This window comes from Crocuta crocuta, unplaced genomic scaffold, assembly GCF_008692635.1.
Source record: "Crocuta crocuta isolate KB4526 unplaced genomic scaffold, BGI_CrCroc_1.0 scaffold20, whole genome shotgun sequence".
Lineage (NCBI taxonomy): Eukaryota > Metazoa > Chordata > Mammalia > Carnivora > Hyaenidae > Crocuta > Crocuta crocuta.
The window spans coordinates 5,997,017-6,010,793 of record NW_027527932.1 but is presented as its reverse complement, the minus strand read 5'-3'; the positions used below and the strand labels follow the sequence as shown (position 1 = coordinate 6,010,793).

At 47.6% G+C, this 13,777-nt stretch overlaps 1 protein-coding gene across 1 annotated transcript in view; it reads left to right on the top strand.

Annotated features, from left to right (window-relative positions):
• Positions 1–13,777, top strand: part of CHD7 (chromodomain helicase DNA binding protein 7) — a 174,955-nt gene that overhangs the window by 87,313 nt on the left and 73,865 nt on the right. Inside the window, 1 exon segment of the mRNA XM_077751816.1 lies at positions 1,348–1,778. Coding sequence (XP_077607942.1) covers positions 1,348–1,778 — 431 coding nt within the window.

Sequence of the window (13,777 nt, the reverse complement as noted above, 5' to 3'; positions counted from 1 at the left end):
GACTCCTGAAAGCACCTAGCTCCACAGGGCATAAAATAGAGGCTCATTAAATGTTAGTCGAACCGGAATCTAACTTATAGGACTTGGCGGAAGGCAAGCCGTGACTTCTGGGCTACTCCCTAGTCCTCTGCAGACCTCGACCTGGGCTCTCGTGCCCTCTCCCTTTCTGGCCGTGCCGTGACCGGGGTGGGGGTGGGGGTGCTGTAAGTCCTCGGGCGCGCTGCTGCATCCTAGGGTGTCCGCGTCCATCCCTAGCTCCTAATCAGGGCTGGTGTGGGGACTACATGGTGTCAGGGGTGTAAAGAGCTTAACCCGTGCCTGGCACATAGTAAGATTGTTCAGAAAACACCAGCGGCCATTAGTGTTGCTGTTTCTATTATACTTGCTATTGAGTGTCTGGAGAAGCAGGTGAAAAAGGCAAAAAACTGAGTGGCATTTGCAGATACAACATTTGGAAGTCATTTTGTTGAAAGGTAAAGGGTCATTAGATGTCACTATTTATCGTGGAGATGATACCCCTGTCCTGGTTTGGAGCAGACTCTGATCTCAGCTGACCGCTGAGCATCCCGTATGAACTGTTACTATTCTCTACAGCATTGAAGCCATCACTGGGTATGCGCCCTCGGAGTGTCCAGAGTCTCCCGCGGGGCATACCGGCTTGACTGTTGGGTTTTCTGTTCCTCAGTAAAATTGGAAAATGTAAAGCTTTACATTTACATGTAACTAAAGAAAAACACCCTCTGCATTTCATATAAGTACAAGAAATTCAACAAATCCGAGGTCATTAAGTTTGGGTGTGTGCTTTTAATTTGGCATTTTAATGGGATTTAAATCAGGAATGACCTGTGCTGTTGTATGATTGATGTGTGATAACCTTGATTTCAAGGTTTTAGTACCTGAATGTTTCAGTGCTCTTGATTTTGTTGAAAATGGCTTAATTATTTATCTTTATTTTGGGTTCTCAGTCCCGTATAGAGAAAAGAGTGCCGTCTACATTCCTTCTTTGAGTTTAGCTTTTGCCACTGTTTTGTCATTCGCCACGTCCTACGTGATGTAGAGGCTGTTAAGAAAATGGACAGTGGCCTCAGCCCAACGAGAATTATTTTTCTTCCTGGACTGGAATTTTTTTTACTGTATTCCCCGAGTTGCCCCTTTTTACTGTTGGTGTAAAAGCTTTCTTGGTTTTTGGATGAGAGACGATGATAGATTTTACAACTGTACAGTTGGGAAAATATTTGCTGCTCTGAGTATAGAGTAAGTTTCAGAAGCATCAGCTACTAACTTTCAGTTCCTTTCTTCAGTATGAAGACTGATCAACTAATTTCAATTCCTATTTCTGTCTCTCAGCATTCTCCATCGGAGCCCTTTCTAGAGAAGCCAGTGCCGGATATGACTCAGGTTAGTGGGCCGAACGCGCAGCTCGTGAAGAGTGAGGATTACCTGCCGTCAGTGGACCAGCAGCCACCGCAGAAGAAGAAGAAAAAGAAGAACAACCACATTGTTGCCGAGGATCCCAGTAAAAGTTTTGGTAAAGACGACTTCCCTGGCGGGGTTGATAACCAGGAGCTAAATAGGAACTCACTAGATGGGTCCCAAGAAGACAAGAAGAAAAAGAAAAGGCCGAAGGTAAAAAAAGATCCGAAGGAACCTAAAGAACCCAAGGAGAAAAAAGAGCCCAAGGAGCCCAAGACCCCGAAAGCCCCTAAGATTCCCAAAGAGCCAAAGGAAAAGAAAGCAAAAACTGCCACGCCAAAACCCAAATCCAGCAAAAAGTCAAGGTAGGCTGCGGGCAGAAACCACCAGCACCAAAACACAGTCCACAAATGAGCACCACACAGTTGCTGCCNGGGGGCAGGTGGGAGGAAGGGGCGGGGGAGGGGCAGCCCCTTGGTCTTCATCGTTGTCGGGTTCCTTTCCCTCACACCCAAGCTAAAAAGTTAACAGGTTTATGCATTCTGAAATTTAGGACTCAATTACTATGAACTCTTTATTTGGATGGTACCTTTTAAACTTCACTGGGCAAAAATTCCTCATTATCTTCGAATCATTTGCTTGCATTTCTGTAGAAATTTGTCATTTAACAAATGGAACCAAATTGCCAGCACAGTTATTTGTAAGTATAGGCCAGCAACCTCATTTTCAAGGACAATGCAAAACAGGAAAAGAAGGATTATAGCGGCAAGACAGGTCACTATATTTCACTAAGCTTTTCAGCCCTGTTTCCCAGAAGTTGAAACAGGAGAATTAATTCCCTCCACTTGGTGGAGTAAGCCTCGCAGGGGCAGGGTTGAAATGCTAGTGGGCAACGCGGGAGAAATCAAATCGCAGTTATCCATTAGATATGCATGCAAGAATAGCACGAGGTTTAGCTTCTAGGAAATACCCTCCTCCGCTCCATACTTCCCTCTGTACTTCCCCCACCAACTCTGACCCCCCAGAAGGCATATTTACTCAGTAAGAAAAGCTGAGAGGAGAAGACATTGAAGACTAATTTTTTTCATTTGTACCAAACATTTCTTACAACTGTTCTGAACCAATTCCAAACATCTGAATCTATTTTTCAGAATATGGCTCATGTTAGAAAATATAGTTTCCAGATGGAAGTATGGTCAGACTTGGTTAATCTGAACCCATTTGTAAACCCCATTAGGAAACACACCCCGCGTCCTTCCTCCGTGTGCATATGCGCACACACACGTGCGTGTGCACACATGCATGCTCAGTTCTGCGACGGACATGCTTGATGTGAACTTTTCGAGCTCGCTGGCCTGTAAACCTTTGACTCATGGGCTTTCCTGTGTGTGTGTGTGTGGATACAGAGAGGGGACATGACTTCTGTGGCCACAAAAGTGCTCCTGCAAAGGAAAGGGCAAAGCTGGGTTGTCAACTTCTGCTAAAAATACCTAGACAGCCCCAAATACGTTATTCCGTAGTGTTTGAAAGTCTGTGTCAAAGTCCTTTAAAAATTTTTGTCGTCGGTACTTTTTATGGCCAGAATAACTGAATTATATTCAGTACCTCGTTCTTACAGGTAACAATGTTTGCATTTACTTATGAACGTTCTTGGATGCCTCAGTCTGTGGTCTCTTAATTGAAAACCATTATTTTTCCCCCATATGAACACTCTTTTCTAAACCTGCAACCCATTATAAATTTTGTTCATTTACTTGAGAACTATTCCATTAAGTCCTCCTCCTTTGTAGGGACCGTGTTGAGTGTTAGGATGTGAGCAGGGATGATAGGGGTAGAATTGGGGTCTGACTTGCCAGGGACTTTTTTTAGAAATATAATTGCCAAAAAGCTAAGGATGGTGCTTTTGATAGGAGGAGGCATGTGCTTATTTTTCCCACAGAGAAAGAAATTGAAGCAAAATTTTAAAAGAATATATTATCATTTTTTTAAAACTTGAAATGTTAAGAATCTGTGCTAAAGAAGCTTTCTAGAATTCAGAAAATCACCAAGACTCGCTTTAGCCTCAAGATACATCTGTCTTCTGTTTGTATTTTTAATATTTTGAATGTAGCACCGAGTGATAAAAATTGATTGAAAAAAAAAAAGAAAAAAAAAGACCCACCGTATCTTGGATCTTGTCATGAATTTCCAAGTATACTATTTTCTGGTTCTGAGTCTACATGGACCTAGTCCTGTTTTTGAAAACAAACTTTAGCGTCCCCTTACCCACTGTGGGATACGCAGGGGCAGATATTGGCATGCTATGCTTAACAGTGACACTTGTTAGAATGTTTCCAACAACTGTAAACAAGTGTTAGGAACTTAGGGCACCGGATCCGCTCCGCTCTGGGTGCCCGTGCCGTCTGATATGAAGATGGGCCTGTCTTTACCCACGAGAGAAAAATCCCAGCGCAGACCTCTGCATGCTCTCAGCTGCTCATCCCGAAGTTTGAATGGTCTGTGCGGAGTAAATTTTTGGCATTCCTGAATCCGAGTAATGGTTTTGCATTAGAGTGACACGCTTTTGGGAGGCGGAAGGGCATGCGATTATTTTCTTCCGAGAGGAACGTTTGGTACTTTTCCCCCCTGCCTTTGCTTTAGACTCATCGTCTCAGCGGATGCCTCCTAGAGGTGATAGTTGTTTTTCCCCAAGTGGTGTGGAAATACTTGGAACGTTTCTGTTGAGGATGGAGATATGCACGCGGAAAGGGAGACTCGGGCTGCGCTGAGGGGTGCGCCGGAAGTGTTTGGAGTGACTCTTCTGGCCCCACTGACTTGACCACGTGTAGGGACGCTTGCTGATTTGTGACAAAGTGTGTTGGGGACATTCCTAAGAGGCTTTCTTGTCGTTGAGGGTCAGATGGGGATGGCTGTCCCAGAATATGGTAATTGAATAGAGATCTTCGGTAAAGTAGCAAACCGACCCATTAGTTTACTGAGCCGCAGTTTCTATTGGGCAGATGAATGGAGTACGTCGAGTCCTGGTCTTGTGTGCCACTAAGTCGAGAAAGGAAATAGCATCCCTGAAGCACAGATCAGTAGAATGCATACGACTACATGTAAATTCTGAATAGCATAGCAGAATAATTATGTAAATTGAATATGCAGTGATGAAGGTAATAGGCGGTTTGGGTTATGTTAGTGCTGGGGTTGAATTGCCGTAGCAGTTTGCTTTTAAGCACTGGAATACAGCAGTGGCAATTTTGTTTTGCAAAATGTTATGTGATACCAGTTATTTCCATCCTTGAATAAGTTAACTTGATGAATTTGTTTATACAGAAAATAATTTTCCTACAGAGGGCTGAAATAGGAGGGAATAAACAGAAGCGAGATGAAAAATTTGGTGTAGAGCCACTCGCGTCTTCCGTGTTCAGTTCTGCATGCCCTGTCACTGGTGACGTCCTCCGAGCGGGAGGTGACGCAAGTGACCCACTGGTGGCCTGGCCCCCGCTGCATTATGTCTGTGGCAGGGAGACGGCGCGTTTTGCATCTTTCACGCGCTCTCTGTGATAAAGGACATCCAGAGGGGGTGGCTGTTATCACTGGGCTGATTTTGTGTGCCTTTAAGATGTCCCTCTCACTATTGCCATTCCATAAAGTGACTGAGGCTTGACTGGTGGCCATTCTACGTGAACTGGCCGTTTTGGCCACGAAAATATAATTCTGGTCGTCTTGTCCTCGGGAGAGCCTAAAAGCCTCTACCGGAGGCTGTTACATAGCATGGTAGAGAGGCAGGAGAAGGTATTAAGCATTTCAGAAAAAGACTTTTAAAATCTTAATAATGAGAAAAAGGGGCCACATTCCACTTTTCTGTTAGAAATAGAAATAGCATTTTTCTTTCCCCTTTCCCTTTTGTGTTAAATATGTATTTTTCTACCCATTTCTTTTCTGAGTGCTCTCCCCAGGTGTCCTTATAGCTTTCAAATATTGGCAGTAAATACTGAAAATAAAAGCTAAGACATTTGTGGGCTGGAGAGGATGCCATTTTGCGTACAGAAGGATTCAAGGAGCTGCAGCAGGAGGAGTTGCGTTGTGTTGTGTATGCAGGGCCCGCGAAAGGAGGGGGAATGTGGAGGGAGCGCTTCCTTTGAATGACTCTTGAAGGATTTAGTGGTCCTTTTAGCTATATAAAGATTCTTGGAATGTACATAAAGAAGGGAACTTGGCCAAAGATTGTGACTTGACTAGTGAAGCCCCGTGGACGAAGCCATGGGAGGTTTGCTGCTGGTGCAAGATTTCCTTGCTCCCATTTCCACTCCCAGTATTAAAGGTATCAGGAGACTGAGATGCTGTTTCTCAGTTAAGAGTGATGAACATATTTTATTTTAACGTGGACAGTAAACATACTGCTACTATTTTTGGAAAAACACAAGGTATACACAAAGTACCAAAAACATGTAAAGACCATTTTTTGCAAAGTGCCCTATCATCATCATTAATATTTATGTGGCCACTTTCTTCTGAGGGACTTTGCTTTTCAGATACTGTCTTCTCGGTTATGATCTAAGAAAGTAGCAGCATTGTACCTGAGGAATGTTTTTAGTCAACCAGCAAGCCCAATGGCAGTATATTTTGGCAACCCAATACATATTTTATAGTGTGCTCTTTCTTATACATGTAAAACTTTCCAGTAAAGAACCATAGCCTTTGAACTAGTTTTGCTTAATAAGTACAGAAAACCCAGAGAGGTCCGATAGCTCTCCATCAGTTGCATAGCTAATAAAATAAATTAAACCCACACCTTTTCTTCTGTTTTCTTGTTCTTTCCTTTACGCCCAGTGATTTAATTTTGACCTACAACATTGGATAATTGAAAATACTGAATTAAGTATTTTGGACACCGAGCCTCCAGAGAAGGATACAGACTTTTTAAATCATCTGGTCACAAAATGGACTTCTGAGCCCTTTCAGTATTGGAGAGGAGCAAGGGAGGAAAGGTACCTGCGAACGTCAGGCGTCTCTACGCACTGGCCTGCCCTGCCGGGTCTCTGGGTCATTAACCAAGCTCCCGGCAAGGGATGGAAGCAGGTGGCCCCTTTCCTGGTCTCAAACGTTATCTTCTCTTTCAAAAGGGGGCCATTAGGTCTTTTTAGCCCCCAATCCTTTTTTTCCTTCAGGATGGCCACCTCAGAAATCTTTCGCTTGCTAGTGACAGGCCACATTATGTCCCTTCCTCTATCTGATGTGTCTTAAGTCTGCTGAATGAGCAGGCAGGGAAAGTCGTCAGCCACTCTAGAGTACAGACTGTGCTATCTTTAGCAACATGTGGTTCAGTTCGTAGCCCTTGGGGGAAGAGAGTGCCCACTGACACTGACCCTTAAGCAGCAGGCTCTGCTGAGTCCTCTCTGTGCCCGATGCAGGGGTGGCCCCACTGGGACTCCTGCCCCTCCGGGAGCCGCAGGAGACTCGAAAGCGGTGGCGTGCCGCCACTGTGGTTTTGTGTGGGAGAGGGTGCCTCGACCCCACCTCCACCCCTCGCAGCACCCATGCGTTGAAAGTTGAGGGGTGAGGAGGCCATGGGCGGCAGTGCTACGCTGAAGGGGGAGTTTTCTGGAGACACGTTCCTTTGCGGTCTTTCTCAGGTGGAATTTAGGGTGGAGCGTCCACTGCCGTGGCGTATGTGGTCGCGATGTTAGAACTGGGAGATAAAGGGCGGAAGGAATCATGGGTTCATTTTTTCAATGATGATTAAAAATACCTACATATGAAAATAGTTTGGAAAAGCGTGAGGTTCCGTGCAGATGCGAAATGTGTCGCATGATCCACAGAGCTCTCCCTGCCCCGGCGAGGGCCCCTTCGAGTCTGGGTGCGGGGAGAGCCGCTGCGCCAGCCCCCGCCGCCTGAAACGCCGGCTCCCGTGGCCTCTCAGAAGTCTGCGTGGCTCAGCGGCAACATGTTAACGGGAAACAGTGTGAATCAAGACAAGTGACGCCGTTCTTCTTTATTTCGATGCTAGAGAGAGAACACCCTTGGGCGCCGTGGGAACACTGGCTGTGTACGCAGGCCTCGCTCTGCAGGAGCACGGTCGTGTCCCGGCACTTTGGCTTCTCCTGTTGGGGGTGGGCGGTGAGATCTCCTCCTTGTTGGTTCGGCCGTTTGCTCTGCCTAATTCCCCCCCTCCCTGCAGGTGGGTGGCAGCTGATTAAAGTGTGGGCGAGCAGTGGGTCTCGTTTGTCGTGCTGGTCGCTGGCGGATCAGAGAGGATCTAGGGAATCTCGGGAGTGGGCTCTGACTGCCCGCGTCAGCCCGATGCCCCGCTTCCTGAGTCACGGGAATGCTGTGCAGAGACCAGAGCGGCACTTAGAACGTGGCCCGAGCAGCCACGTTCTGCCTGCCGCCTGGCTCCTGGGGAGGATACGCCGCAGTCCTAGGGGTGCTTTCTGCGGCACTGCGGTGCCGCGTCGCCAGCTCAGTTCTGTTGCGCTGCGGCGCCAGGTGGTGCCGCGTAGCCAAAGCAGCGAACGCTTGTGTTGAGCTTCTGTGATGAGGGGACGTATCAGCTAACTAGACGTCCTTTCCGTGTTACTGGCAGGTTGTGATCCAGTCCACACAGTTCAGTAGCCTTTAGATTTTCAGTGATAATCCTTGACTACCCGAGGAGTTGTTTTTATCCACCCCCCCCTCCCCCAAGAATATATTCATTATTGGAGGACCTAAGTGGCTCCGTCAGTTAAGTGTCCCACTCTCGACTTTGGCTCAAGTCATGATGTAACAGTTGGTGAGTTCCAGCGCCTCCCTGGGCTTCGCGCTGACCGTGCAGAACTGCTTGGGATTCTCTCCCTCCCTCTCTCTCTCTGCCCCTCCTCTCCTTGCTCTCTTTCTCTTTCTCTCACTCTCAAAGGAAATAAATAGACATTTAAAAATATATATATATTCATTATTAAAAATGGATATGGCTCTTATCAGGAGAGCTCTCTCTCTTTCTTTCCCTCCCCCCTCCCTCCCCTCCTTCTTTCCACATTCTTCTTTAAAGAGGGGGCTACCGTGTAGCTATCTTCAGGACAGGGTTCTTATGTTGCTGGAGGTCTACCCAGGGAGTGTCCCAAGTCACAGAACACATTCGGCAGGAAACGTTCCTGAGGCCCGAAGGGCACCCCTGAAGGCCAGGCCAGCACCGGGCTCCCTGGGCGACCTCACGAAGAGGGTAGACGCCTTCGGACCCGTCCCAGGACGCAAATGTGGGCTCCGGGACCCTGCAGGTTTTGGCTACAGTCCCAGCATTGCATCATCTTGGGCTGAGCGTGGAGCCTGTCTGACCCTCAGTTTCTTCATCCTTGGAAAGTTTGGTTATATAATGTAAAGATGAGCCATGATGCGTGTTTGAAATATACTTTCATTTTAAGTGAAAGCAAATTAGCTTTCTGTATCCAACTTTCTTTGTTCTTTCCTTCCTAAAAATTTAGCACAGTTAATGTACTTAAGGAGCCCTTGATGCTAGCAGAGCTATTTAAGGAAACAATACAGATTAAGTGAAATGACTTAGAGGTGTTCCATCCAGTGACTTTCAGAGAACTTTAAAAAAAAAAAAAAAGCCTATTAATTTGTCATTGAAATCATACGTTTGTTGTTCAGAAGTCAAATGGCACCCCCTCCCCCTCTCTCTCTCTTTTTCTCTTCTCAAGGCTTCTCTTTCTCAACCAGAAGAGCAGGGCGCAGAACTTGTGGGTGGGGTTTAGGAGCTGGGGTGACAGGGCACCTGCAGGCTGACCGTGCCGGGGACAGACGGGCACAGGGGGCAGGTCAGGGGTCTTGCTCCCAGCCCACCAGCCCGCGCAGAGGCTCTCTGTCCAAGGCTGCCCCGTGGAGCATCTCGGATGTTTGGGCCGGTCTCCCGAGTGCTCCTGGGGCCTTCGCCTCACGGGGAGCCGCTGGCCTTTGTGTTTCCTGTCCATCGGCCAGGGTCTGCGTTGTCTCTGTCGTCACGAGGTTATCCTGTTACCTGCATTGTACTGCATTCTAGTTCAGCCATTAAAACAATATTTCGTCTTAGGACTTTCTTTAAAAGTCTTATTTGTTGGGTTGATTTTACTTGATGCTGTATCCCATTTTATGTGGCCTTAAGTGACACTTTTAAACTTGTAGTACTTTATCTTGTCTCTTTTTCCTTTTGCTTCTTTCTCTTTTAAGTTTCTTTTTCATTGTTTACGAACTTAGAGGAGTGGCTCAGCCGGTTAAGCGTCCCACTCTTGATTTCGGCTCAGGCCCACAGTTCACGGGTTCGAGTCCCACGCTGGGCTTCATGCTGGCAGCGCAGAGCCTGCTTTGGATTCTCTCTCTCTCGCTCTCTCTCTAGCTCTCTTTCTCGCTGCCCCTCCCCAGCTCGTGCTCTCTCTCAAAATAAATAAACAAACTTTAAAAAATATTTAAAGTCGTGTTCTGTGCTAACAGGTAGCTCAGAGCCTGGAGCCTGTCTTCAGATTCTGTGTCTTCCTCTCTCTCTGACCCTCCCCTGCTCATGCTCTCTCTCAGAAATAAATAAAACATTAAAAAAATTTTTTTTAATTTAAAAAAACTTAGAGGAAATATTCTATACGCAAGTTGAGAGGCTTGATGCTTTTCTTCTACGACCATTGGACCCTTGACCCGACAGCTTGTCTTTATCTTGGCAGCCGACATCTTTAGAGTCGCAGCATGCTGCACACATCCTGTGTCAGGAGCGTCTCTCTCCCTCCCCTCCTTCATTAGTTTCAGTTCTTTATTTAAAAACCTTTTAAGCATGTAAAATACAAGGATATACTTCAGTACCTTTTACTCTTCTTCTAAAAGATGACACTGGCTTGAGTCTCTGCAAAGTCTGATTACTCTTCAGGACCCCAGCCTCAAGGGTGGTCCCCCAGGGCGAGGAGCGTCTGCACCGACTCACCCCGTCTGAAGGGTCTGTCTGGGGGCTCCCTCCCACTGTCCAGACGTCTTCGTGGACTGTGTCCTTGTCACATGTGATCTGTGTGCTGTGTCTTAGGTGGGAGGAGTTCATGCCACCCCATTTCGGGTTCTGTCACTTAGCCCTTCATTGTAGACTCTTCAAAGCTGAATATATACCCTTCCTTCCGTAAAGGGTATGGGCGTCCTTAGCATGTCTCTCCACCTGACATGCATTCTCTGAATACGCAGTTTGGGTTCTCAGCGTTCTCGTCAAAGTGGCATATGCTGGGGGGGCTTCTGGGGGCCTCAGTTGGTTAAGCATCTGACTCTTGATCTCTTGTCCCTGGGTTCGAGCCCCTCATCGGGCTCTGCGTTGGGAGTGTGGATCCTGCGCAGGATTCTCTCTCCCTCTGTCTGCCCCTCCCTTGCTCTATTCCTCTCTCTCAAAATAAATAAATAAATAAATAAATAAATGGTTTTAAAAAAGGCATATGCTTGGATCACACTGGGGGCAATTGCAGCACTTCAGAGCCTGGTCCAGCAGAGGTGACCTAAATGTCACTACGCTGTGGACCCTGAGCACATCCAGCTGCCCACCAGTGTGACCCGCTCTCACGAAACAGTGTGAAATGGAAATAAAGCTGGGACGGTGGCCCTTCAGACTGCTAGCACCATCCCCGGAAAATCGTGCTTCTTCCAAGGTTGTGAGGGCTTGTCTCGCTTCAGGAGTGGGTGGCTCCGTGTCTGGTCACACCAGCAGTGCCGCGACGTAAGGCCGAGGAAATGAAAGGACTAGGAGCTGGGGGGAAGCATAGAGACGGATTGGTTTTGAAAACTTGCTAAGTGTCACTCTATTTTGGTAGCACGTTAATCCCATTTAACTGAGCTTCTTGGTGTCTCCTCACAAACATAGAATCTATGTAGAGTTTTCTTAAATGAGTTAATGAGAAGAGCACTTTACAGTAGCGCCTGGCGCATCGTAAGGGCTGTATATGGGTTTGTTGTCGTCATGCTGTTAACTTGTGCTGAGCGGTTAAATCAACCTGCTAAAATTGATAAGGAACCTACCTGCCAAGCAGTAGGAAAGCAAAGATAAATAGGACACACTTCCTCCTCTCTTTGAGCTTATGTGATGGTTGGAGAAAGACAGCCACTCACACGCGCACACACANTAAATAAATAAATAAATAAATGGTTTTAAAAAAGGCATATGCTTGGATCACACTGGGGGCAATTGCAGCACTTCAGAGCCTGGTCCAGCAGAGGTGACCTAAATGTCACTACGCTGTGGACCCTGAGCACATCCAGCTGCCCACCAGTGTGACCCGCTCTCACGAAACAGTGTGAAATGGAAATAAAGCTGGGACGGTGGCCCTTCAGACTGCTAGCACCATCCCCGGAAAATCGTGCTTCTTCCAAGGTTGTGAGGGCTTGTCTCGCTTCAGGAGTGGGTGGCTCCGTGTCTGGTCACACCAGCAGTGCCGCGACGTAAGGCCGAGGAAATGAAAGGACTAGGAGCTGGGGGGAAGCATAGAGACGGATTGGTTTTGAAAACTTGCTAAGTGTCACTCTATTTTGGTAGCACGTTAATCCCATTTAACTGAGCTTCTTGGTGTCTCCTCACTAACATAGAATCTATGTAGAGTTTTCTTAAATGAGTTAATGAGAAGAGCACTTTACAGTAGCGCCTGGCGCATCGTAAGGGCTGTATATGGGTTTGTTGTCGTCATGCTGTTAACTTGTGCTGAGCGGTTAAATCAACCTGCTAAAATTGATAAGGAACCTATCTGCCAAGCAGTAGGAAAGCAAAGATGAATAGGACACACTTCCTCCTCTTTTTGAGCTTATGTGATGGTTGGAGAAAGACAGCCACTCACACGCACACGCACACGCACGCACAGCTTTGATTTTGGTGCATTGTAGTCATGCTACCGCGGGAGGTACACCATCTTTCATGTAGGTGGGGTGACGCTTCTCTTGAACGAGCGATGGCCTCGTTGAGTCTTACAGAGCCGTAGGTGGAGCCGGGAGGGGAGTGGAGGTGATAGGTGTACGTGTTGGGGCTAGTTCTGTGTGTCTGCACATAAAGGTGTGGAGGGTTTGGGGTGTGAGAAAAGAAGAAATGTAATGTTGCCAGTGGCAAAAATTGCAGAAGGCCTTGTATGCCAATGCGGACTCTCAGACGTTATTGTAGATGGGATTGGACTTGAAGCAGAAGGGTGCCATCAGGTTGAGTTTTAGCTGGTCACTGTTCTCACGCGTGGAGGGTGGATGTGCGGGTGATGTTTTGGGGGCAGCATCGTGCCCCTGAACTAGGAAATGCGGGAGGCAGAGTGGGTCCGGGAGAGGAGGGGGGTCAGGCATGGTATCTCCGGGGCCGAGGCCGTTTAGGGCTAGCATGAGAAAGCGTTCCCCGCACACCCTTGTGATCATCCCCCGGGTAGGTCACCGCGTGGAGGCCGGCCTTGGCCAAACCCGTGAGCCGCCACCACGACAGCTGTCTGAGGTTCTGTATCTGCGCCAAGCAGCTCAGTGGCCTCATTCTCGCATTGTCGTGTCGGCTCACGGGATGTTTCTTATTAATAACATTCTCTTACCCCCGACTGGCAGAGCTGGCCCATGTGCACCTTCCAGCCCTTCCCAATTAGAATTTGGGAGAGGAGTGTTTGTATGGCCATGTTCGCGCTTTGACATTATGAAAGACCGGCTTTGAACCTTGGAGATTTAAATTAAGTAGCGACTCCGGAGGTAGAATGTGTACTTTCTCCTCTGCAGTTCGATAGTGGGTAGCCCAGCCCGTAGATCATGAGGGGGATGAGGCAGTGGGGAGACCGTTGTAACTGAACCAAAGCAGTGGTCGTGGGCATGGGGAGGAGTGGCCTTTGGTGTCGTCAGCTTGTCTGTCCTCGTAGCTTGTGTTGGGGACTGTGGATAAAGGACTTTGCTTCTACTCCTGCTGCGTAGAGGAAATGATCTCTGGTGAAGTGGGGTTCTGTCTCTGAGTCTGCAGTTGATTCAGCCCAAGTGGGTGTGAGCCACACCAGAGAGTGTGTTCCCAGACGTTCCAGAGTACGTGCCCGGCGGCTGGCCTTCCGGATGTGTGTGCACACACTGGCCCTTGGTGTCAGACACCGCCGCCGTTTTCCTCCATTTAAACCTCATAATGAATCCTGGAGGCACGTGGAATTACTAACCTCATCTTACCGATGAGGGAACTGAGGCTCAAGGGAAATTAAGTGACTTGTCCGGGGTCACAGACGCTCAGGTGATACACGACAGAGTTGGAACTTGAACCAAGGTGTGTCTGACTCCTATCAGTCTAACCCATGGTCCACGTTACCCTCATTGGTTAAAAGAAAAACTCTGGCTTTGGTTTTCTTGAGACAGGGCAGTTTTAATAGACCACTTGGTTGCAAATCCACATTAGTCGATTGCAAAACAGTAGCGAAGGCAATTTAATTCA